The following is a 27,021-nucleotide window of genomic DNA, read 5'->3' as shown; positions in this document are numbered from 1 at the left end:
TAATTTAGTAGTGATACAATAATTGAAACTTTATTCAACAATGAATAAAAATAAATATATATTATCTACAAAAATATAAAGTGTAGACAGGTTTCACATGTTTCTTTAAACTGACATGAAGCATTTACTGTAATGTCAATAAATCAACTCAGCAGACCAAATGCACAGGACCAAAACCAAGCAGACGGCAGGATTCAGGGAGGCATCCCGAGGCTACTTATCAGGCATCGTCATCTTATAACTTCTTATAACTGATAAGATCAGTGACATGATAAGATCATGCAGAAAGCTTTCTTTTGTTTTGTGGTTTTACAGCGTAATTAGGTTGCTCCACTGTACGGGTAGCCCGAAATAAAAGAAACAGATCGATGCAATGCCAACTGTGACTTTAAGTGACACAGGAGAAAACCAGTCTCATCAAGCAGGCCTCGAGAGCAAATTCAAACTTTAACTGAAGACTACAAACTGTGAATGCAAGACATAATCGTATTTGCACAATTGGATTAAGTACTGTTAGTTTAACAGAGGGAATAGTTTTTGAACTGCTGAGTTTGCTGCCTGCAGCTGTGATTGTTACATCGAAGCCTGAAGGAGCCACTAAGAACCCCAATCCAACCTATAAATAACATTTTCACATACAGGAGTGTCAAATACGTCACCGGTAGCATTGCCTGCTCCAAATTTAATCGCAACATCGTCTATTTCCCTTCATTCATCATTTTTATTCTCTAAATGTGGTTCACCAACAAAGAACAAAACAACAACAAAAAATGAATTCACTGAAAGTGTCAAGGCACTGTTGATACAACTGAAGACACAATGTTCAGAATGTAAAATTAAACTTGTGAGGAAAAGAGAAGAGTTTTTTAAGATGAAGGAAAAAAAAACAAACCCACAATCATTATGAAGAAAAAACACTTCACATGTGAATCAACGTTAAGGTAACCTGGTTATTATTCGTGGACTGAGCTTCAGTTTATCGGTAATTTAGTTATTTAGTTACTTTTTCCATTAAATATATAGGAAGTCTTCAAAAAATAGCATGGATTTATAATTACTACAGCACAATCAAGTTGTTTAAAGGCAGTCTAGTGTATATCATCGTGTACTGTATCAGTGAGCGATAGACTGGACTGCCTGTGAAGTCCAAGTCTTGTTTTTCTTATATTTAAACAGTGTAAGTAAACCATGACAAATACAAGTAGAAACACCCAAAAAAACGAAATGACCAACACAAATTTCAAATGTCTGTCGGGTCAAACACGGCATACATACACAGCTAAATGTGTTCAGTAGGAGTAAATACCTGGACAAAGGTTGATGTGATAAAAATGTAAGGTGAAAAAAATATGTGTATATGGCATGATGGTTATAAAGAGACTTGGCAATCTAGTGAGTTGAAAAAAAAATATATATATTGAGATTTGAAAAATGTGCATATAAAAAAAAGGATCTAAAAACACCAAAACCTGCTCTTAAAGTAATTATTTTTTAAAGTGAATGCATAGTATGCCTCTGACAGTTTGTTTTCCAACACATTGTTTGCATTATACATTTAGATTCAAAAATGTAAGCATAACATAATATTATGTATTCTAGTGTGAGCAAGAGAACATTCAAGTGTTTAAAAGGTTACAAATTGCTATTTGATGACTTTGTTTTATTACAATTGAATAAAATCAAACAGAATGTTATGTTTGCTGGAGTCAGTCCAGGATTATCATGCTCATGCTCAGGCTGTACAAACAGCTAGTATGACTCTGTAAAGGCCACATGCAGGTTTCAGAATATTAGTCTTACTATGAACAAGGATACTTGTGTGTTATGTTAAGTAGTATGGTTAATAGTTATGTCAGTTATATCAATTACATTGGCATTATTATGAAAATACCTGGAAATACAGACCTGCATTTAAATCTGCCTACTTTAAGAGGAAGACTGGGGAAAAATGGTTTTGACATCACTGGGAATTACAAAAAAAAGGTTACAAGAATCAGCACTGAAGACAAGAAAACACAAAAAGGTTGCACGACTGTGTATGGCGGTTACTAAATAGCCTGAAGGCTGCCCTGTGACATTGCCAATAAAACCAACCAATAAAACAAGTTACACATTTTTTTTCAAGGATGACATAAAATTGACCTTTACTGGGGGTGGTTTTCTCAAGTAAATGAACAATCGATCATCTTTTTCTTTTTTTTACATCAAAAGACTGACTGGTATGGGGCAGCCCACAGTCATTCATTAACAGAATAATGTTGTAAAATAACTGATAACTGATAACACTTAGAACACCTCAGTAAATAAATAAGACTCACTGTTACAGCGTCTGTCCTCTGGTGACCTAAAGCCTCCAAAATGTGCATAAAACTCGTAAGGTGCTCAGAAATCATGAATACTTTTCCGATCTTACTCCTTTGACAGGGGTAATTAGATTAACTGCCTTTAACCTGCTATCGATGAGGCCAACCTTTGATGTTATTATGTTGTGTAGAATGACATCATAATCAGATAATGTATCTTTAGCATATCTTTTCATGATAGCATGCTCTTATTTGTGATCACACTCAATTCTTTTACCATACAGACCACAGCACATCATCTGTGATTCACCTTAATCTCTTTTGCCTTACCCTAAATATATTTGTATAGTTTAATTTCTGCAGCACTAGTGCACAAATAAAATATGTGCACTAAAATACAAATATTTTAAAACAGACATACGGTGATAAAAAAGAACGATCTAACCCTAAAAAAACTTCTTAGTGCAAACTGAAAACAGGGTTTTGTTGAAACGAAATCTTCGTGCAGCAACGCTACAAAACAAATGAAGATACACGTGAACGTTGATAATCCGTCAAGTCATACACAACAGCATTTAGAAATAGGTTTTATTTATGTGACAGGCTTGCATAAATAAGTTCGTCTCGGTTTGGAGATGCCGTGGCTTCCTGACATATTTCCATTCTGTAAACTCTTTGGCATCCAGTTAATACTGCCCATCCATGTAAACAAAACTTACCAAGTTACACTCATAAAAAACCACGTTCATCCAGTCCTTTGGCTGTCACTGGGTTCCATTTTGCAGTGGGTTTATTGCTATTATGGCCTGTGAAGGAAAAAAAAAGAGTTTCCTTTAAAAAAAAACCCTTGTTTTTACAACAGTCACGTGTCACTGACACAGCAACAAAGAAAACAATACGATATTGTCATTTTGTCCTTTCCAGTAACTTACTGGTTTTGTTTGGAGGCTTACTTGTTTCCGGTCTGGCTTTTGGCACATCTTGTGAATGTGTATCACTGTTATCTCTCCGCTCACTTGCAACCGTTGTCCGTGGCACCGTGGCAGAGAGGACAAGAGGCCTCTGGTTGTGGTACTTGAGACGGTATGTTTCCGTCATGCAGTTATCCACATTGAAGTATGTTGTCAGAGAAACCTCTTGAGCAGGCACTGCCTGTTCCATCCTGCATCCAGCTGCTCTTTCCTCGCTTTCACACGATGATGGGGTACTCCTTTCTGGGTCAGACCCTGACTTGGAGCTTGCATCTGAGAAGGTTCGGAGGCCCGACATGTCGGGCTTTCTGTGAGGACTGACGTAAGATGTAGACGAAAGACGAGGACTTGATGGAAAAGGTTCTTGGAGCATCCTGGGACGAAACACTGGGTGGCCTGTTTCCCCTTGGTGAGGAGTCCGTTGGCTGGGTCGAAGGTGAGGCAACCCTGTTGTACCAAGCTGACGCTGGCTGTTCAGTTGAAGAGGTTCTGCCGTCACATTGCTGGGAGGGTGGTATGGCAGGCTTATATGGGGACACTGAGAATCAGAGGCTGTGGCCTCACTGTTACTGGAGAGGTAAGTGCTTTCTCTATCCTCTGGCTCAGAGAGAGCAAGATCATCAGAGCTGTTCCATTCTGAGCTGCTGGTTTTTGTAATGTGCCTCAGGTTTGTACTTTCTCCAGTGTGCCCTCTACAGTTTGTCATCTCCTGCTGCTCACTCTGCCTGCTGTCCGAGCCAGACGAGATCCTCTCAGAAGACCCTGCTTTTCTGGAGGTACTAGACGTGTACTTTGATTTCCGTCTACAGAAAAAGAGGAAATTAATTAAGATGTAAAAACTTAAAATTCATGTATATTGTCTTAAAGCATTTTGCTATATATTATTGCTATATTACATTTCAGTGTAATAACTTGGATTTATGCAAAACAACACATTTTGGGGTGCAAACTGAAGCAGCGCAAGTTTCCGACAACTTTTCAAACATCCAAGATCTACAACTTGCTGGCTGGCCTAATCACCGTAATCCAAACTACTCTGACATGTCACATGTATTTTTTTAAAGATATATTATACAACTGTACTTTTTCTCAGGTATCACTGATTTTCAATGAATGAAATGTCCAGAAATGTTCAGGAAGGAAGCTCAGCATCTGGTCTGGTTTGCTTTTTTTGTCAGCTGAAGTTTGGGGAGGAGAAACTAAAGTTTCCATGACAGCAGTGCTACAAAAATCTCTTCTAGTAGTTATGCACACATCTATTTTTGATGTGGAGGGCATTGATTGTAGGAACATAACAAGTTTCCAGAGGTAAACTGAGTTTTAGAATCACAGTGTTGACTTTCTGGCTCCATCCTTTAGGTCTCCTCTTCCATTTCATTTAGCTCTCTGCCTGTGTTCTCAGTTTATACTAATTATGCGATTTGTTAATTTATCCAATATGACCCATTACACACTATAACCACAGTGCAAGTCATCCCTATATATACAGGTGGATTAAGTCCATCAACTTGAACTATTTTTTAAAAACTAAAGCCATTTTTATGTAATTCAAGAGAAACAACAAGAAACAACCTCGAACATGGACTGCTCTTTTGATGTGAATGTGAAACTTGATCATGGTTCTTTCCCTGAGGTTTGGGTTGATGTTTGCCTATAAAACAAAACAAAACAAAAAAACAGGATCAAAACAAAGCAGTAAACTGAATAAAACAGGAAACATCCAAAAAAGATAAATCCATCTTTTTATAAGGTTTATTATTACTATTATTACACAAGAAGAGCAAAACAAATAGTAAGACATGGAAAATCACAGGCTAATCAAAAGTCTAAACTAAGAAGGCAGCTGGGAGAAAATCATCTGTCTGACATCAAGGCTGTTGCCCTCTCAGGACACAAGGTGGCAGCAGCAGCAAGTTAATCTCACAAGACTTTCACACAGCTGGATGAATCAGTCAGCAAGCTCCCTCCATGCACCAGCGCAGCAAGAGGCAGTGTGGTGCTGAATTCCTTCCCTTTAAAAATAGATGTGTTATTTTTTTCTTCGCTGTTGCCCTGGAGAGGTCCATGCAAGGATAAAAGCTCTAGCTGTTGGTTGGAAACACTGGCTCTGAATGCACATAGCCTTGATTAAGTATTGAGTGCAGCACACTCCTAAGTACAGCATGCAACAGAAAGATATTTATGACAATGCCGGCAGCCACGTCCAGCTGTGCTATCTGAACAAGCTTTGTGGGATTATCATCAGATTAATGCCTGTGCAGGACTGACTGGGTGAAGAGGTTAAATAAGCCAGTCCAAACTCAACATAGCCTATACAAGACAGGTTGAAGAAGATAGAACTTTATTAATCCCTCGGGTGGGTTCCTCTGGGAAATTCGGTTAAAGAAAGAAAGAAAGAAAGAAAGATGAACTTTTGAAAGATCTAATCTAAGTTTCTTTTTTCCTTGTAAATCTTTTCATGTAAGTATTGCAAATATTTTAAAACATATAACTGAGACCAAAGTCCTGTTTCAAACGTCACATTATATTACTTTAATTTTTTTTTTTTTACATGTTATCCTTTTTTTGCTTCTTTTATGGCAAAATCTACATTTAAAACATCCACATCGTGTTTTTAAAGCAGATATGACTTTGTTTGTGGAGGGATAATTACATCCACCCACAACGTATGTTTCCATGCATACCTGTTATATAAAGTGGACTTGTTACATAGAATAAGGCTGTTACATACAAGTACATGCATGTTAACATTTTACCAAAAACTGAAAATTACTAATAGCAGGTTACAATTACGCACTGCGCTGTGGTTACTTCACACACTACATTTATTACCAGCTAATTATTTTACTGTGCCACGAAAACCTCAGGAAGCCTATAAAATCGTGGAACTTACCATTGTGTGGAGGTGAGGACATTATACTAGATTTTGCATCGCCTCCTTTTTGGTGCTGCTGGCTGAAAATAAAAGACAGCAACTGAGTGTGTTTCCAAGTTTAATACAGAGCCAGCATAAAAAAAACCCTGAAGCATCAAACTTTTACTCTTTTTCTGGCAATAAATACTGCACATCAATCCAGATAATACCAGTAGTATGGCAGCACCAAAGACATATTCAAGGTCTACTGAGACTCTAATGACTAGAATTGACTTTAGATGGAATTGACTGTATAACAGTTGTTTTGAATCTTGTCTAGTTGACCCAATATATTGTTGAGCCTGTAAAAACGTATGATTGCTTTTAATTCTTACATTACATTCAAACTTTCATGTAGTTCTCTAGCTATACCATATATTGTTCAACAAAATGACAAAAATGTGCATAAAAAGGCTGAAAACAGTAGTAGTCCATGGTACTCTTTCATTTAAAGTATTTTTATTTTCAAAAGACATCTAAGGTAAATAACCAACCACTGAAAATATCTATCGTTATTACCAAGTTAAAACTGATTATTAATTGCTACATTCCTTCAGACCATTACAAAAATAATGCTTTGATGAGTACCATCATCAATAACATTCATGATATTTCAAGGATACCTTTGTAATATGATAGTGACTAAATGCAGTACTCAATAGGCTGTAAAAAAATGCAGTTTTTATTAAATAATTATTATTCCTAAAGGTGCTTATTATATTATGAATCCTCTCTAAAATGTACCTGTGTGTATCGGTACTCTCTGTTTATAAACCATACTCACTGACAAAGACTTACAAACTGCAAATTGAACAATTATGGAGAAATTTTATTAAATTTTTCATAATATTAATTTACAAAAAACAGATGATTTCCTACCTTAAATACCTTTTACTCAATATAATTACATACTTAAATACAAGTACTTTAATAGTTTGCTTTTACTTGCATGAGGCACGTTCATATTTTAATATCTCCGTGTACAGACTGCAAATTTAGAGAGCATTTACACATGCATTTCTTTTTAAACTTTAAAGTCCTTTTTAACCATTCAATTTTGGGTTGAATGTGACCTTTAAACAATCAATATTCATGTCAAATAAAGTCATTAACTGATGGGTGATTTGGAGCCTTGGTGAACACAAACAAATTTAGGACCAAATTCTCACAGTGTGACTGCTTCTCCACACACACACAAAACAACCAATCAAAACATACTGAGTAATGAAAAGTGCCATCTGAACAAGATTTAGACTGAAAACCACTCAAATATGGCTTTCAGTGATTAATAATTCCTTGTTAAATATACAGCCAAAACTGTTTTATAGCTTCCAGGTCTGCTTATGTATTGTAGATATATGTGCATTTCTGTGTCTGCTGCTGGCGTCCTCCACACACTCACCCTTTAAAGTGTACATGGGAATAGAGTATTAAAATAAACCTCCCTTTTTTAGCTTCTGGGAAACTTTTATAAATATAAAATGTCAGAGAATAAAAAAATAATGGAAAAATATCCTGTGTCCTATCAAAGGTTTTTAAGGTGTCCCTTTTATAATTATGGCGCTCACTGTGGATCCAAATGGATTTAGCCAGACCTACTCCAGCTGGACTCAGTCCAGGTACACTGCAGTGAGCGGAGTCCATCTCAGTCTATGGAGAAAAAGCTTTTTTGTCCACAACACAAAACGTGACCAGTGGATAAGTGGAAAAAATTAGCAAGTGGCAGAATATATCCAGCTCTCTTAAAATAACCATAGTCGCAAAAGGAAAACAAGAGTGCGCGTGACTATGAAACTAAAATGTGCAGAGCAGCATTTTTAAAACACATAAGCTAAAAAGATGGACAACACAAGTTTGTTTGTTTTTTTCTGTTTACATTGTAACGCAAATAGAAATGCTAGTTATTGTCATTGACAAGAACTTGACATATTCTCAACATGTTTATTAATGAAGGTTTTTATCCATAGTGTATTAATGCCATGGTAACGAGCTGAATCAAGAAGAAATTGTCTTCTTAGATTCACACATAGTACACATTTCACAGTGCAGGATGAGTCATAAACCTCTTTTGGTTTTCCAGGAAAAGATAGGCCTTAAAATACATTTTGAACATATACAAAACTATTTTTTGTCATTGTTAACACAGGCTTATTGGTGCTTTTAGAAAAAGATATCTGAAAATGTGATTTCTGGGCCAAAGTGTTCTGGGTCATCAAAATGTCCTTTTGTCACATGTACTATTTTAATGAGAAAATTCATAACAAAAGATTCACTTAAATCTTACTCTATTTCTAGAGATCTTATGATGTTGCCTATTAAATAAACTATTTATGAACACAGCATGCTGGCGATTTGCCGCAGGTAAAATTAAAATGACAGTATCTGTCATAGTCATCAGCTGAGTCTTACCTTTGCAGCGGTACCTCCGCTGTTGATCTCTGGTCTTTAACAGCAAAGCCATCGACCCCAGGAGAATCAGGATTGGTGGAGCCACTGCTGAGTCTATCACTGCTCTCATAGCCAGACTCTGTCCTTTGAATGGTCCAGGTATCACTACGTAGAAGAGTCTTTGGGCCCCCCTTTAGTTTGCTGCCCCTCTGGTAATTTGCTCGGCTTTCTGACTCTACAGAGCTGTGGCTCTCAGTCTCAAGCCGCTGCTCGTCCTCATAAATTGTCATTAAACATTTCTGTTTCCGATCCTCTCTGGTTCGGACATATTCCCGCTCGCGATCTCGGTTTTGTTCTGGGTGCACCCTCTCGTGTGATGGAGGCTTACTACACCGCGGGCTGTCATGTTGCTGCTGACGCCGCTGCTCTAGTTCATTCAATACCGTGTCCACATTTAACACCTCCCGAATAGGTCTCCAAGTACACTTAGACTTATTGCGACTTCCTCCACTCCCACCTTTTTCCCATTGGTCATGGGTGCCATCCTGGTCATTGTGACCTGGGAAATTATTAGTTTTCCGACTATGTCCACCACTCTGTGCACTAAAGGACTGTCCATGTGGCTCCTGAGATCCTCTGCTTGAATGGTTTGACGGCTTCTCATTACGTGGATAGCTTTTTGATTTTTCCACAGGAGGCCCTGGACCATTCTCTGGTGGAGATGAAGGTCTTGCATGCGTCATATCTAAGAACAGTGAACACAGATTATTTGCAGAATATCGCATGTAGAGCCCATGCAGTCTGCAAATTTGTCTTTCTCCTCCCAGATTTACACTGCTACCCTTATAACTAGAGAACATGTGCTATATGCACACAGCCCTCTACCTTTGTTTTGTGATGGTTCAGTTCTTCGATGACCTCTGTCTTTTTTTGATGTTTCACCTGGCCTCTGCAAATTCTCCATGAAAGTTTCCTGAAATTTGTTAGGACTGCCAAGAGGATGTTTTACTGTTGGGGAAAATAAATTAATCAAATGACAGGACTGTGGTTTCTCTACAACACAGAAATTATACTGTTTTTGACAAAGAATTTGGAATATTTCTGGCTCTCGAACAACTAAATGAGTACTAAATATTTACTTTGAGCCATAAACTACCTTTAGCAGGGTTAGTTCCCATGGCCCAAATTTAAGAAAAGAAAGAAAGAAAGAAATAACAAGTAAAATGAAAAACTCTAAAGATTTGTATATATTTTAACTCAAGACTACAGTCTATACAAAAGACATTATTGTGCTTTTGACCAACATTATGTATGACGTAACCACAACTCTCCAGCATCACAAATATTTTGGCAAAGAGACAATAAGAGCACACACTCAAATGTGCATTCTAACTTTGAGTAATGTACTCTATCTTTTTATTTCTGCCAGGACGCTGGGGATGTAGCCAGTGGCCAGTGACTACAGATGTTTCTCATTTGACATCATGGTCACATTGATCGAACGTCCATATTGGTTGTAAAACAACCACCGACAGCGGGAGAAAAGTGTAAATCCCGGAACTGGTTAGCAAGTGGTTTCTGGATTTTGTCGGCTATTACTAGGTGAAACTGGTCGCAAGAGAGTGCTGCTTGTCAGTGGTTTGATTGTTACCAAATGGCTACAGTCGCCTGTGGAAAATGTCTGCATTGTCTGCAAGCACTCACAATCTACTAATCTACTGCAGTCTACATGTTCCAGAAGATGCAACATTGATTTTGAAAGCAAATGTTTCAATACAGCTCGAAGAGTAGCCGGGGAACATCTGCCGGTGTGTCAGTGTGCTCAATGCAAACTATGGGTAACCAAAGCAATCTTAAAGAGGTTTTTGCCAATTACTCAGGAAATACACATGGTTGCTAGGACCAGTTTTTAGGCCTGCATGATTTAGCCCTCTGGGCTATTCACTTAATCTATGATCGTCATCATGACTGTCACATGTCCAAAGTGGGCAGACAAGTCAACATGACGTAGTTAGCAGTCATGAATCTCACAAAACCTCAATATCATTTTTTGATCCATAAGATGTGAAATCCTGTGCAAACACTTATTCAACAGCAATTGGAAACTTTCTCTGGTTAAGCAAAAACTGGTTGCCTTGTGGTCTTGTTACACCCTGAATCTCATGATAAGACAGCAGTGTTAATCTGTTTGCAAAATTAGTGGCTGTAAATTCATCCATGGGCTATGATTTACTCTTAGAGTGACTCCTTTTGCATTTTTTCCTGTGCCATATACTTATAAGAATTAGTTATGAATCAAGTAAACGGTATTGCATGAGAAAATGTTAGAAGGGCTACTTTCATTATTAAATCATAGTCCATATAAAGTACACAGTAGATGCACCATTCTGCCGTTGCTTCTTGCCAACGGGGAAAGAGACAAAACAAGGAACATATGCTGCATCATTAACTTTGGTAAAATACACAATTGCTGCCATGGCTGCCCACCCTGTGGTGTTTCTTTGCCTTTTGTAGCAAACGGGTCACTGTGAGAAACAGTGCTGATGTGAACTGTGAACATCTGGCTTTTTAATGAGCATGATCACCTTCCACTGTCTTTTACTTTTGTAACTCAGCTCTTCTCTTAGTTACTTTGCTTTTTGCAGCACTGTCTCTTTCTTTGTATGTGTACTGCGCTTTAAGCAGAGGTTTCATTTTTACTTTTTAAAAAGTAAAAACGGAGAAGCTGCATTCAGCTTTTATGCTCCTTATATCTGGAACAAACTCCCAGAAAGCCTCAGATCAGCTGAAACACTCAGTTTATTTAAATCCAGGTTGAAGACTCACCTATTCTCAGCTGCATTTGAATAAAGCACCAAATCCACACTTTTAAGCTTAAACTTCAAAACTTACATTTTAACTACTGATTTTATCTATTGCTCTGATTTTATCTGTTTTGATTTTACATACTGTTTTGTTTGTTTGTTTGTTTGTTTGTTATTTAGTTTGTTTGTTTGTTTGCTTGTTTTAATCAATTTTAAATCATACTTTTTATTTGTTTTTGTTTCTAATGTCTCTGTAAAGCACTTTGAACCACCTTGTTGTTGAATAGTGCTATACAAATAAACTTGCCTTGCCTTGCCTTTTATTATAAGATCTACATTAAAACATAATACAATTATTACACTACAAATATTTATATGGCAGTGAAGGAAATATTGTGAGGATTATCTGAAACATGAGGTGAAATATTGCATAATGCTGTGTGTATGCAAAGCTGGATGTTACAAAAGTGGTGAGTAAGAGCAGTGAGTAAACTGTCATATACTGTTCATGCAGCCCAATGTTGGCATTGAAGGACATCGACTGTTCCAAGCATACTAAACAGTATATGCAGCAAAGTGCTGTTTAATTTAATAAAGCAAATTTTATCTTGTGTCTTGAAATGATAGAGCAAATTTGTAACGAAAGCATTAAACCACAAAACATTTCTTGGTTTGCTGCTTTAGTTTGAATGAGCATAAAGTACTGTACAGGACTGAAAACTCACTCCTAAAAACTGCACATCAAATTAACAGGACAACAGGCAAAATATGATTACATTCAATGAAAGGATAATAAATAAAAAACTGAGCCATCTGAGTGTGAAGCAAATGCATCAACGACTTACTTTGAATGTCATAAAAACAAAAATCCTGTCCCATGCCAAAGTATCTGGGCTCCACATTAAAGCAAAACAATCCATCTAAACAGGAAAGGTGCCATTGCCAAAACCCCAAGCTTAGAAATTAATGGAGGCAAATGTCAGAAATGTCCAGGGGAGGAGTGAGAACTGTGGAGCAGGGGCATGAGTGCGTTTGGCCACAGGAGCGGGGATTAGGGAGCAAGGCGTGGGTGGTAATCTGTGTGCAACAGAGGCATCATCCTCATGTCAAGTTCAAGCCAGCACATAGAGGACAATCTTTCCGCCTGAGGTTTAACGGCATCACCCTGACGGAAACCATAACTGTAATTTGTGATTGACTGAAATCACCACTGTCATACTATTGTCATACTGTTAAATTTTACCTGATGATACTTTCACAAAGACAATTCAAATGCTGAAACAGACTGGGCTTTTTGGAAAAGAAATTACTAGACAAATTGGAATGGATCAGCATTCTGATCCCTATCATGCTCTCTTATGTCGCAGCTTCATTTCACTTTAAGTTCCCGGACAAGCCAAGGATAATCTCTGTGATTGCAGCCTGGTGGACACTAAACCCTATTGTTGCACAAAACTCATTGTGTAAGTGTAAGGTTTGCTTAGATAAATCATACGCACACAGTAAAAAACACACAGTACTTTTTTAATCTAAGCTAACAGAGAGAGCACACTGCATCTTACTCTGAAAAGAACACTGAGCCCAACATTATGTAACTAAAGCAAAATTCAAAGAAACAAAATTCCTTTAGCTGGCTAAAATTATTATGTATTACTATGTCAGAGGATTATTTTACTCCTTGCTGTATGTCCAGGTAGCTTTTAGAACGCTAATGTTAGCTGTCTGTTAGCAAGCTACTGCAGTTACCGTAGTTAAGGCATTTGTAAACGTAATAACATGAATCATTGTTTTTTTTTAAATAATCCAGGGTCCACTATTATAGAGTTACATATGTGTTACCTTACTTTAAAAAAATAGCCTCACACTGGCATTTGAATATCACTGATAAAATACAAGATGCTAAAATATACACAGATCACATCAAGTGTCAGGATCCCACAATTTTTCTATTCTTTCTCCTCTTGTTTATACAAAAAAAACTGTGCATCCCACTCCACAGCATGTATTAGGCACTTATTACATTAATCAGATAGAGTTGATATGGAGGCATCTTTACACAATCAGAAGTCAGAGCCATGAATTGTTGTCTCCTGTGTGAGTGGGAATTAACTTCACTCTATGCTATATGAGAGAACATTTGAGTTTGTGAATGTGTGCGCACATGTGTGAAATTTCACATACCCCATTTTATAGTGTGAAGAATCAGTTAAGACTCATCCAGATATTAGCTGCCTAATATTACCTCATTCTTTTCACACTAGTGTTTCAGTAAAACCACCATTCCTTTTTGGAAAGTTTGTATGTCCAATCTGAAGTCACAAAAAGTTTTATGGTCATTTATCATGAATCTCCTGTGCTTTACTAGATTGAGATCTGGTGACTGTGGAGGCCATTTGAGTATAGTGAACTTAATTTACTGTTCAAGAAGCCAGTTTTCAGTGATTTGAGCTTTGGGACATGGAATGTAGCGGAGGTAGCCATAAGAGGATGGGTACAGTGATGGGTACATTTGGTGCTAAGGGGTCCAAAAAGTGTGCCACATAATATCCCCTACACTATTACACCACCACAATGATGGTTCACTGCTTTCATGTCATTTACATCAAATTCTGAGCCTACCATCTGAATGTTGCAGCCAAAATCAAGACTCGTTAGATCAGGCAAAATGTCCAATTTTGGTGAGCCTGCGCAAACTGAACCCTTGAGCTCCTGTTCTTAGATTTTTAGATACTTTTCTGCCTTGGATGAAATTTGTGATTATTTCATCGACTAATGTCTTCCTGTTAGCTTGAAACAGTCCTCTGACCTCTGATATCAACAGGGCAATTTGTCCCACAGAAGTGCTGCTCACTGTGAATTTTCTTTTATTTGTCTTTTTATGTAAACAGCAGTTTTGCACTTGAGGAAGTAAAACATAAACATTTAATGCTTTGAATAATTACAGGTAGTAATCAGGACTTAACTGTAGATTATCCCTAATCTGACTCGGGGTAGGCCATTATTTAATCTCATGGATTTATTGACAGTATTTGCCAACAATCCAATAATCATTAATACATTATTTACTTTCTCAAGTTAGTAAATGCAGGATAACTGATTTTTGGCATTAATGTATAACCAAACGATCTTGATGTAGAAAAATGAAGGAATGAACAGAAAGTAGGTCTATACTATTCAAACCATAAATACAAGCATTTCTGAGGCAGAGTTGAACATGTTTAGAGTGGGAAAATATAGTTCACAGTAAAAAGACATCACACCTGATATATATTGTGGATTATCGCCTTTATATATATGTGTGTATATATTAAATATACGCATATATATATATATATATATGAGAAGTTATCTTTTGTCTCATCCTGGACTGTGGTGCTGACACTCACCAGTCCCCGGCCCCCTTCCTTCCGCTTAGCGTACAGCCTCAGGGTGCTGGACTTGGGGTGAAACCCTCCATACATGGTAAGGAGCTTTCTTGTCTTTATGTCAGTGGCTTCTATCTCCTCCTTTGGCCAACTTATTATACCAGCTGGGTACCTGATAACGGGGAGGGCGTACGTGTTGATAGCCCGGATCTTGTTCTTACAGTTCAGCTGACTCCACAGGACTTGCCTGACCCTCTGCAGGTACTTGGTGGTTGCAGCTTTCCTAGCTGCCTCTTCATGGTTCCCATTCGCCTGCGGGATCCCCAGGTACTTGTAACTGTTTTGCGCCTCTGGTATTCTTGCCAATTCCTTTCTGTGTCCCGCTCATGTATTGACCCATGTGCCTGTTCATCTTAGCCGATATGATGCCTGACAGGAGCTTCCATGTAGTACTGAGGCAGGTTATTGGTCGGTAGTTGGAGGGGGCCGGTCCCTTCTTGGGGTCCTTGGGGATCAGGACCGTCCGACCTTCGGTTAGCCATTCTCTCTCGTCAACTAGCAGCTGGTTCATTTGTGCTGCCAGACGCTCGTGGAGTGCAGTCAGCTTCTTCAGCCAGTAGGCGTGAACCATGTTGTGGCCTGGTCCAACTCTTCATACTAGAGACCCTTGCTTGGATGTCTGCCACTGTGATGGTTACTGGACCCTGTTCAGGGAGGTTGCTATGGTCTGCCCTCAGATCCACTAGCCACTGAGCATTGCCGTTATGGGTTGCGTCCTTCTCCCATATGCTCTTCCAGTATTGCTCCTTCTCCAGCCTTGGTGGTGCTGTTCTCTTATTGTTCCCTTGCCACTGAGAGTACACCTTTGCTGGTTCTGTGGAGAAAAGCTGGTTTATTCTCCTGCCTTCTATCTCTCTGGTGTACCTCCTCAAGCGGCTGGCCAAGGCTGTGAGTCTTTGCTTGGCAGTTTCCAAGGCCTCAGGTATGGACAGCTTGCTGTATTTTTTATGCACCTTCTTTGTCGCACCTTTCTCCAACTCAGTTAGTTGGCTAACCTCCCTCCGTACTACTTTGATCTTGCCCTCTAGCCTCCTTCTCCATGGAGGGTACTGCTCCTTGTGGCTGTTCAACTTATAGACTGCTGCCGTATTGTAGATCAGCTTATGATGGCCCCAACTGACTGAGTGCTCAGTGAATACCTCAGGCAGCAAAAACCCAAGAAAGAGGAGGGAGACGAGGAACCATCATGGAAGGACAGGCCCCTGCACGGTATGTACCACCGGCAGATAGAGAAGGTGGCTGATATCCAGAAATCCTACCAGTGGCTGGACAAAGCTGGACTGAAAGACAGCACAGAGGCACTAATCATGGCAGCACAAGAACAAGCTCTGAGTACAAGATCCATTGAGGCTGGGGTCTATCACACCAAGCAAGACCCCAGGTGCAGGCTGTGTAAAGATGCCCCAGAGACAATCCACCACATAACATCAGGGTGCAAGATGCTAGCAGGCAAGGCATACATGGAACGCCATAACCAAGTGACCGGCATAGTGTACAGGAACATCTGTGCCGAGTATGGCCTGGAAGTCCCGAGGTCAAAATGGGAGATGCCCCCAAGGGTGGTGGAGAATGACCGAGCTAAGATCTTGTGGGACTTCCAGATACAGACGGACAAAATGGTGGTGGCTAACCAACCGGACATAGTGGTGGTAGACAAACAGAAGAAGACGGCCGTAGTGATCGATGTAGCGGTTCCGAATGACAGCAATATCAGGAAGAAGGAACACGAGAAGCTGGAGAAATACCAAGGGCTCAGAGAAGAGCTCGAGAAGATGTGGAGGGTGAAGGTAACGGTGGTCCCCGTGGTAATCGGAGCACTAGGTGCGGTGACTCCCAAGCTAGGCGAGTGGCTCCAGCAGATCCCGGGAACAACATCGGAGATCTCTGTCCAGAAGAGCACAGTCCTGGGAACAGCTAAGATACTGCGCAGGACCCTCAAGCTCCCAGGCCTCTGGTAGAGGACCCGAGCTTGAAGCATAAACCGCCTGCAGGGGTGAGCTGGGTGTTTTGTTTTGTTTTTTGAGAAGTTATAATAAGTGGAAGGCTGTCTTACCGTTCATGTCACCGTTTACTTGGGCTTTGTAGCGGGGACACATGGTGGTCTGCCTTGGTGCATCTTCATTAGATACAGGACTTCCCTCGGGGTTGGTGTAAAATAAAAGAAGCGGCTGGAAATGTCCTCTAATACATTTAGAAGCAACATCTTTCCATTTGGACCCAATCTGAAAAAAAGGTGAAAATAACTGAGTTAGAGCATGTAACACAGTAGTAGGTAATACACTTTTGAAAAGGGGTAAGGCGGATTAATGGCAGACATCCTAACCTCTTTCACAGTAGCATCGTCGAAAAACATCCACTTTGAAGATTTGGTGTGATAGGCAAAAGCTGAGTAATGTTTACTCGCAAAACAGATCATCCCCACCAGATGTAGCTCACTCCGTTTAGCATTTTCATCAGTGACTCGGTTGAAAAGCTGAAAGAGATCAAATTGAAGTTTGATGGTTTTGTGCCAGATTCTAAATCCTATGAAAATATCAGTTATTTGTGTGACTTCCGTGGCCAGTTTAAAGATTACAGCATGCTGACCTTCATATATATGATATTAAATGATAAAATTGACAAATATCTTTCGATATGTACATTTGTAACAAGTCTTTTAACACACTGAACAAAAGTGCAAAAAGTACAATGTTTTTTATCTATAATAATCTAATGGAATTCCATTTGTTATCAGGTTACTGGTGACTCAATTCAGCCTTTCACTTGGTCTTACCCCACACAGGTTCAAACGGGGGCTAAGGGACTTAATAACATCATCTGTAAGATCAGACTGCTCGGCGTCCCATACAAATCCAATCGTCACAATCTCTGGACAGTTCATTAGGACGCGACGGATCTTGATGCTCTGACCACAGTTACTCTGCATAACAAATAATGCATTTAAGGATAAAAACAACTGGGCATAGCAATTTTTAATTGTCCAGTAAAGTCCAGTAAAACTATATAATCTTTCTATTTGAAAAAAAAAATTATGTTTGCCTTTAAGTTATGCAGTAATGGGAAATGTGCCTTTCTAATGGGCTACTAGTTTAGGCAAATATGCTGTCTTTTCTAACTCTGAGAAAAACCCACTCTGTTGGATGTTTTGTAATTAGTTTTTTAGTGATAAAGTTGTTTATAAAACACTTTACCGAATTTGCAAAATACTTTAAAACAACAACCAATAAAAACAAAGAAGCAGACACTGGTAAGGAAAATGGCAAAGTTCTTCACTCAAAGTAATAAAGGCATTAAATAAACAAGACAACAATGAATAAACAAGACGCACAATAAAACAATGAAATGACCGTGTGTAAATAAAACACTTACAATGTGGTTGAAAGTTTTGAATTGTTTTACAATTTGATTGAGGCTAGCTGTTCTGCTTATATAACTCTCACTGAACCAATCTCACTGTTGGAAACACAGATTTAAAAAAAGCAAACGTGAACTTTTCTTACTAACTTCTTTTAAGCAAATTTCCCCAAATGTCAGAGTCATAGGTTGTGTCTTTTTGAGGTATAAACAAAAAGATGAAATAAACTGAAAGGAAATTAAAGTGACTTAAATATCATCATCAGAATATTGCAAAGGCATAAAGCAGCCAGAGAGCATGGGAAGAGTACGGGTTTAAGGGAACACAGCACTGTGCCTTAACTGATGCACACTGAAAAGAAGACAGCGGTAGCAAATACAGATGAGAGAAAAACAGTGGATAAGCCCTTACCGCTATTTATATCCTAACACTAGTCTGGCATCGTCTCCTTCCGGTCGCTTCAAGTGCAGTGTCGCAGCAGAAAGCACAGAGTGTACTCTGCACAGTTGCAACAGTCATTTTTGTGTCCATTTTAAAGTATCATACTAACTGTTAAACTGAATGCCTAAATTATTCATTTATAGCTGCGTCAAACAAATCAGCATTTGCTAAAGGTTAAATTCAGACAGATGTTCTTACTAAATAGCAAAACAGGGAAAAGGTAGTGAGCCACCGATTTTCTAAGAAATATTACCAGAGGAAAAGGAAAAGTGACAGCAAATATGGAACATACCGGGCAGCTTCGGAGGTCACCTGTGTTGTTTGCTGCCTGCAGCAACTCTCCAAACATGTCTGACCTTAGCCGCTCGCTCTTCCCCAACATGCGATCAACCTGTTGGCTGGGTACAAAAACAGAAAATGCATCAACTAATATTTTGTTCCCATTCGATGTGTAACATTAAAAAAAAGTGTGAATCAGAAAATATGATCCAAACAATAAATCTGATATAAATTTAAGCAGATAATAATAATAATTTATGCTATTTATTATTGAGGTTGTGCATTTTTATTATTTTTTGTCTTTGTAAGGTAGAGTGTGCAAAGCCCAGGAAACACCTACTGATAAAATCCAATAATAATAACAGACTACAGCTAAAAATCCCCGCTGGACACCTTTAAAGAAATATAAAAACACTTTTCCATTAAAAAACTTTGCAAACTGTGCAATTATTTAGCAGGTAACAAAGCATCTAATACATCTCTGAAAGAGTAATTGACTCTGCAAACAATTCAAAAATTCACAAATCCTGCATGAATGTACACACATCTCATACTTACATAGAGTAGAAAGAGAATGTAAAAATATCTTTCCATTAAACTGTTTATGAAGGTGTTTTGTTTTTTAACACACAAAGTGAAGGTTAAATATACAAAGGAAATCACAATAGCAACCATAGTAGGTGACACTGGACTGGACTGGAAAATGTTGAGGTCGTTACGATATTGGAATTTCAAACTTCATAGCAATAGCCAGCAAAATACTGGATACCACTTTTTTACCATTAAAAAGAAATACAAAATTAATCAATGACAACACTATTCTTAGGTTGTCTGAAACAGGACAAAAGTATATGAGGATAAAAATTACAGATATTTTAAGACTTTCGTTGGTAGTGCAAAAAAGGAAAAAACATATTTTTAAATTGTCTGAAGTAGTGCTGTGCTTCAGGTGACGGCACTATATACTGCTGATCAGGGGGGCTTTGTAAGGTAGGCTGCCAATGTTTCTATGTAACTGATGTAGACTTCTCTCAGTTTCAAATTGTGATTTTTTGTCAAATTCGTTTTTAGTGTTATCCTGATAATTAAGGTTGCCTATTAATAATAAACATAGGCAGGACTGATAAGGTTCGCTTCCTCGCTCCCACATGAATATTGCTGTTTTATCTTTAACCACAGCCGCTAGCTGCTGCCTTAGTGGTTATTGGGGGATTGCTAATAGTTAAACAGCTAACATTAATGTGTACGTTGGTTAAGTTAACAGTTATGATAACTGTTTAATATTTAATGTTGTTGAAATGGGAGCTTCACCAACCTCTGAAAGTGAGTAAAGCAAATATGGATCAAGACATATTCAGTTTTGTTATCATTAGTATATTAGTACTGATTTTAGACAAGATCAGTCACTACTAAACATTTTTTATCTTTATGGTACAACAGTTTGTAGTGGCCAGCATTAGAGTTGTGGCCACTAGGTGTATATATTCATTCACTAGGTGTATATAATTAGCAAGGTGTTATTTAGCATCCATTTTGGGGTTCTTAAGAAACAAAAAGATTAACACAGAAAATTTCAAACAGGGATAAACTGATTGTAAAAATTCTTGGGCAATGTTTGAAATTTAGCTAATATCAAGTTAATGCAGATGTCGATATCTATACGTTTTTATGCACTTATTCCCCCATTGGTGGAAAAGAAGCAAATTCATTTTCTAAACAACTATTACTTTAATAAATAACAATTTTAAGCCGTTCAGCTTTTCACCTCACTATCTTTTAAAATTAATGTGGCAATATGAGTGAGCAAAGCTGTTCAACCTTTATTGCTATATGTCTTCTATCCATCACGTTTTGTTCCATAATGATTTAAAAGCACAAAAACATTTATAATCTATTAATTTCAATTTAATAACGCTAGCTTGGAAATAAATGAAGCCAAATGGTAAATGGCCTGCATTTGTATAGCGCTTTACTCAGTCCCTAAGGACCCCAAAGCGCTTTACACTACATTCAGTCATTCACCCATTCACACACAGGCAATGGCAAGCTACATTGTAGCCACAGCTGCCCTGGGGCGCACTGACAGAGGCGAGGTTGCCGGACACTGGCGCCATCGGGCCCTCTGACCACCACCAGTAGGCAAACATGGGGTTAGTATCTTGCCCAAGGATATTTGGCATGCAGCCAGGAGGCAGCCTGGGATCGAACCACCGACCTTCTGATTAGTGGCTGACCTGCTCTGCCACCTGAGCTACAGCCAAGTCTAGTCTAGTCTAGTCTTGGAGCATAGCTGAGCCACTGTGTGAGAGCTGAGCAGCGAAAGGAAATTAAGTGAGGAGCCGGCTCTTGCTCAATGGGAGTCGACTCTTCTGATTCACTACAAAGCACTCTCTAAGCACGGCTCTTAGAGCTGATACTTTTGCGCGTGACACGTTATCAAACGTTACGTTGTGTGTCATGGATACTGTTGACTCCAAATCTCCCGAGAGACCAACACAAGACCGAGACCAAAGTACGTCAAGACCAAGACAAGACCAGTCCAAGACCACGTTAAAGTGGTCTCGAGACCGGTCTCAAGACCAGTTTTGAGACATCCAACTCTAGCAAAGACACTATTATTGATTTCTCACATCATTAAGATTGTGTGAAAAATTGATGGAAGTTTGTTTCTGCCACTGAAATGCTTCTTTTTGGCTGTCAAAGTCAAACTTTTTGGTTATTGTCTTTAAATTTCAACTTAATAATTTGAAATTATGGTTAGGTCTGAGACTCACTAATTCAAAATATTGAAAACATATGAAAAAAAATACGTTTCAATTTAGAGATAATACGCTGGATCTCCAAAAGTTGATTCTGTTCATCTGGACATAGCGTTTTGTGGGAGAAACGTTTTGTCACTCATCCAAGTGACTTCTTCAGTCTCAGCTGACTGCAGGTTTCCACAATCTTATAAACAGTACATTTGCATAATGACTGAAACCAGCCCACTGAAGGATAATAATACGCTGGAATTTCTTTTTTGTCAGGTGCAGGTGAAAAAAGTCAGAAACAATCTTGCACATATTTGAACTAAAAATTGTGACTACAATAAACCACAATAGACCTGCTGATAATAACCAGCCTTGGATTTGTAATGTGATGACTTGATTAAAACTAGTAACCACCATAGTTATTTTAGCATTGGTAGTATTTTGACATTTAAATTGGGTTTACTGCTTTGGCCTGATTTTTTTAATTTTTAATCAACCAATATCAATATTTTTTATCAATCGAGTACTTACCATAAAGCAGTAGTGGAGACATAATGTACTAATTCTGTGAATGGGTGTGGGTCTGAAGATGCACCACAACAGCGACACACGAACTGCAAAACAAAGGCTGTGCATTATTCTACTGTTTCAAGTTTACAGTCTAGCGTGTTAGATGCATATTTCTAACAAGCAACCAGCTATATGACTCTTTTTATTATTTCAATTTATTAATTGAAAAAACTGACCAACTTAAAATTATGCCCTTCTTTTGCACAAGACAACGCTATTGTGTAGTTTTTTTTTTAATAACACATAGTGGTTTTTTACAAGATTACTCACTTGTTCATAAAGCATCATTGCAAACTTCTGATGGGTGATGCAGGATTTGGATGAGCATGAATCAGTCGCCGTGTCTGAAAGTATGTGTAAATGAATTCGCTCCAAGATGTTCTCCTATTATGTGTGAGAGGAGATACAGAGGCAACGATCAAAACAAAGAACACAGCACAGGTGCGTAATTGTAAACACAAAAGTTGACGCAGTAAATGAGAACCACTGAGTAACACTTCACGTAAGCGTGTATTTAATACTCCTCAAAAACGTAACTATGGTGATCATGTACCAACATTTGTACAGTCTTTTAATGTTCCTATTTCTTCTTTCTTTTCTTCAGTAACACAGTAATACTCTGTAACACTCAGTTAGTGTGGAAAGGCGAGCTGAAGATTATTTTTGATTGTAAAGCAAAAGGCACGGTGTCAACATACAAAGCACTCAGCAGCATCATCCATCAGCCCAAGCTGGAAGCGTTGCTCATCCTTAAAAGTTTCAGCAAGGGCGTTACGCAAGCTGTCGGAGGGAAGCACCCGCTCTCTGCTCTGCTGAAACTGGCTGAATATACTCTGAAAAAGACATAATTAGTTGCATAATTAATTATTAGTTTGCGATGCAGATATTGCATGTATGATCAGACAAGAATTTAATCCTGGACAAAACTAATTTTAAAAAAAGAAGAATGACTTAATGAATTAACACTAAATGTACCTTTAAAGCGCAAAAAATGCAGGCATCACCGAGACAAAAGTGACCTGAGAGCTGCCTCAGACTTCTCCTGAAAATGTCCAGCTGCCAAAGCACCTGTGGGGGTCCAATCAACCACACACATGTGTTCACACAAGGACATAATCTAAAAAAGAGTGTTAGAGTTACCCAGAAATCTAAACCTATTTAAAACATGGTGCACACCTGAACAGCGCTGTTTAAGAAGCAGCTATTCTGGCCGGGCTCATTCAGCAGGCCTTTGGTGAGTGCGAGGGACAGCATGCTCCCAGGCTGGTAGGATTTCTTCAGGCCTCCTCCAGGTTTTTTGAACATCTTCACCCATGCCATGGAATTATTGCCTGCAGCTAAAGGAAAAGAATAACTTTTTAAATTAGAACTTCCCAAAGTTATTCTCTCTACACAAATCAACTTTTGACTTACTTTTTGTTCTTATTACCAAGTAATGATGCAACTCTAAACCATACTTTTTAATAGGTAATCAGTAATTAACAAAATACTAGATCAATTTAGCACCATACACATTCTTATCTCCTTATACTTTGTTCATCTGCCTTTGTCCCATGTACTTATAGTTGGTGCTCAGTAGGTTTAAATATAGTATATTATAATAGATATTTTATTTTATTGTATTTTTTGGTGGTGGTGTTATAAATGAAACTTTGAAAAAGAAACAACTAGTGTCAACTCAAAACACACCACCACCCAGATTTCTGTCCATTTAAATGCAGTTGCAGCTAAACTCCAGTATACCTATAGCAATAATATTTATTGCATACTGTAATGGAGGCCCTGCTTGAAAATTCTGTTGATCTTGGATACAGTGTTCATTACATCACTAATGCAAATGACTGATTTGGTCAGACGCCAGATGAATCCTGTGAACTACCTTCTCCAGAGTTGGGGGGAGACTTGCTGCAGTTGGACATGTTGGGATGAGGGAGATAGTGAGTTGGTCTGGCCATGGGCTCCAACCATTTCATCCCCACGCACCTCCTGAGCGGTTTGTGGAAAGCATTGTCAGCCACAAGGCAGCCTCAGCCATGTGCTGCCCAACATTGAATGCTACTGGACAAAGTCTGAGGACCGAGGAGGGGGGGAAAAAGGTGTAATATTTTAAATACTGAGAAAATATTTTATTATGGAATTCTCAAAAACTATGATTGTTTTTAATCTTAAACACGAAATAAAATACAGATATAAGATAAAATAAACAACAATCCAAAGACACTTTCTTGTATCTTACTTATATGATCCGACTTTACTCCTTTCATGTCTCTGGAATAGCTTAATTTCTTATGAATATAGTATGAAATTACAATGAATGGCTACAGAAGGAAAGTAGTAAATAACTCCGTGGTTGTACATTTTAAAAAGACATAACATTTAATTTTAAAGCTACATCCATACATGCATAAAAAAAAATCAAAACACAAATAAATGAATCGTGACTTGTGCAAGATCCCTCATTTGCATGTCTATACACAGGCGAATAAGTTATTATTTTAAATAGTATATTATTGGTAAATGCTATTGTAAAAGTGACATAGCCAATATGAAATACATGCTGAAACAACGTTGATTTCAGGACATTAATTTCATCCTGAAGTCAATGTTGGTAACATCAACAGTGTCATCATATATTCTAACGTTTCAGTGGCCACATGTGTTTATTGCAACCCTCTCTGACACCATGTGATGCCTGTATAGGCCTATACGTGTACATAAGCGCCCATCTTTGCTGTCGGGTTCATGAAGAGGGCATACGTCCTCCTTTATTGAACGGGATTTGTTGACCTGATCCTTGGTCCTGTGTTTCCCTGCGATAACAACCTACCGACCCTACACCCACCACCCCAATAAATAAATAAATAAATAAAGCTTCGACGTTCCCACAGTAGGAGACACGTTGCCAGTGTTACACAGCCTTACGCTGTAGATTTTACTGTATATGGGAGCAGCTCCCGGTCTGCCACTGTATTATAAATATGCCGCAACTTGCATTCATGCAGTGGGAAAACAAGCGCTCTTCTACACTCACCTTAAAGAGGAGTCGGATATCGGATAGTTGTCTCTCCTCTCCGCTGAAGGCGCAGAGCGGTCCAGCTGTCAACGCAAAACAAAAACAAACAAAAAAAAAAACAATCCACGATTGGTCGGTGAATCCTGCAAATAAAACTGCCCAGAAATGACTGCAGATAGGTCCACGTAACGCACTCTCTGTGCAGCATTCCCAACCCCTCCGACACGCACACGAGCGGCAGCCCGAGCCCCTGCTTCCCTGCTTGATAGCGCACTCAACGCAGGACAGTGTTATTTCACTGGAATTAGTCCCCCCGCCTTTTTTTTTTTTTTTTGTAAAACGGGGCCGATGATGGCCTGTGCCAGAATGTCCGACGCGGATTAGTGATGTTTTGAGACTTGAGAGGTCAAACTCCGCCCCTAGTGTAGCCTCAAGTGCACTGCTGCTGTATTGCAATCTTCAATCCCTGCATGGCAAACTGTGTGCTGGCGGAAGGTCAGACTTCCAACTTGTCATGATGATGATGAGAGAAGACATCACATGACTGCACTGGTTTCATAATCATGCAGCACTGTGGGGACTAACCCCTGCCTGCGCTGTGCAGCACAGGCTCTCATTCAAATAAATTAAAAAAAAAGAGTAGCATGTCTTTGCTGCGTTTTATGTCTTTGTTTGGAGTCCAAGTGAAATCCCAAATGCGTAAATATTCCACAAGTGTCTTTTCAAGCAACGCCAGATAAAGGCCTCCGTGCCCGTTCTTATAAAATATAAGCTAGGGGAGAAAACTGCGCCCAATATTGAACATTTTGTCAAGAGGCTTTGGAGAAATTTTAAACCCACAGTCTCTATCTGTGTGAGTGTAATGCTGCAGTAAACAGCACATGCAGTCGCTAAAAAAAAATCCGGGCAGATGGAGGGCCTAGCAGGGGAAAAACTGCCCAGCTGAGCAGGTTATAAGTGTACACAGGAAGACTCAAAGAGACTGATGGTGCATGTAAGCTGGAGTCAGCAAAAGTGCCACTAATTGGTTGTGTCTTTCCCACATAGGTTACAGTGCATCTTTCCTGCACAGGAGAAAGTTTTGGCGCTTAACCGTAAAGCAAACTAAAGGAGAAAAAAACTGACTTAAAATCTTGCCAAGTGCTCATGCTGTTTTCCTACTTTGAATATTTACATTTGTGTATGTGAGTGTATACATGTTTGTGTGTGTGCGCTTGTGTATCCACAGCATGTGGTGCCAGCCTGTGAAAAAACAAGTAAATCACTGTTTATGAGCTGTTACACTGAGGAGTCCTTGTTGATCCTGAGTCCAAGAATGAAATCTGTTCAGGAATATTAAACAGGCACTTTGTCCTGTGGCTGGCAGTCACACGCAGAACTATCCCAGTGACTCACTGTAACACTCACTGTAAGAATCGACACCTTCAAGTTTGACCCTGGATGCTGTGACGCAAATCAGGCATTACTACTATTTACACGTGATCCTGAATATATTTAGCTCCATACTCCTAAACAGATATATAGATAGAGTTGTGCAATCTTATCTGAGAATACCTTTAAGATATTATGTGTATTCTTCCAGTGAAATAAATTCTGCTGTTAGTCTTTTCCAGCATTAGCACTGAAACCTCCCGTGGGAGACATGAAAAGGTGTTATTTATAAATACATCTGAAAAAAAAAAAAAAACCCAACAACATAGGCTTCAAATTTATCCTGCTGAATGTTAGTTTGCTGATTTCGGCTCAGATGTGCTGTCAAACACATCTTAAATGTTCTTAAGGTTATTTTTGGAGTTGGATGAACCTAT

General features: G+C 38.8%; 1 protein-coding gene across 3 annotated transcripts; it reads right to left on the bottom strand.

The window, feature by feature from the left end:
- On the bottom strand, positions 1 to 25,711 carry usp53b (ubiquitin specific peptidase 53b). 3 transcript variants are annotated; one of them, XM_026171133.1, is made up of 18 exons: positions 25,232 to 25,711; positions 24,080 to 24,269; positions 23,377 to 23,537; positions 23,176 to 23,268; positions 22,899 to 23,033; positions 22,471 to 22,584; positions 22,162 to 22,244; positions 18,894 to 18,999; positions 17,579 to 17,725; positions 17,129 to 17,278; positions 16,859 to 17,027; positions 9,462 to 9,584; positions 8,598 to 9,321; positions 6,168 to 6,229; positions 4,847 to 4,925; positions 3,236 to 4,077; positions 3,023 to 3,109; positions 1 to 2,816 (listed from the first exon to the last, which is right to left on the bottom strand). In XM_026171133.1, the coding sequence occupies exons 2-17, from the start codon at positions 24,171 to 24,173 to the stop codon at positions 3,033 to 3,035; spliced, it is 3,159 nt and encodes a 1,052-aa protein (XP_026026918.1). In that variant the 5' UTR covers positions 24,174 to 24,269; positions 25,232 to 25,711; the 3' UTR covers positions 1 to 2,816; positions 3,023 to 3,032. The 3 variants fall into 3 exon arrangements, with proteins under 3 accessions (XP_026026918.1, XP_026026917.1, XP_026026919.1); XM_026171132.1 differs by having other exon boundaries at positions 1 to 3,109; XM_026171134.1 differs by having other exon boundaries at positions 1 to 3,109; positions 3,257 to 4,077.
- Positions 25,712 to 27,021: the final 1,310 nt, after the last annotated feature.

Source organism: Astatotilapia calliptera, chromosome 6, assembly GCF_900246225.1.
Source record: "Astatotilapia calliptera chromosome 6, fAstCal1.2, whole genome shotgun sequence".
NCBI classification, from domain to species: domain Eukaryota; kingdom Metazoa; phylum Chordata; class Actinopteri; order Cichliformes; family Cichlidae; genus Astatotilapia; species Astatotilapia calliptera.
Note: the sequence above shows the minus strand (reverse complement) of the source record. Positions and strands in the feature narration are given on the sequence as shown.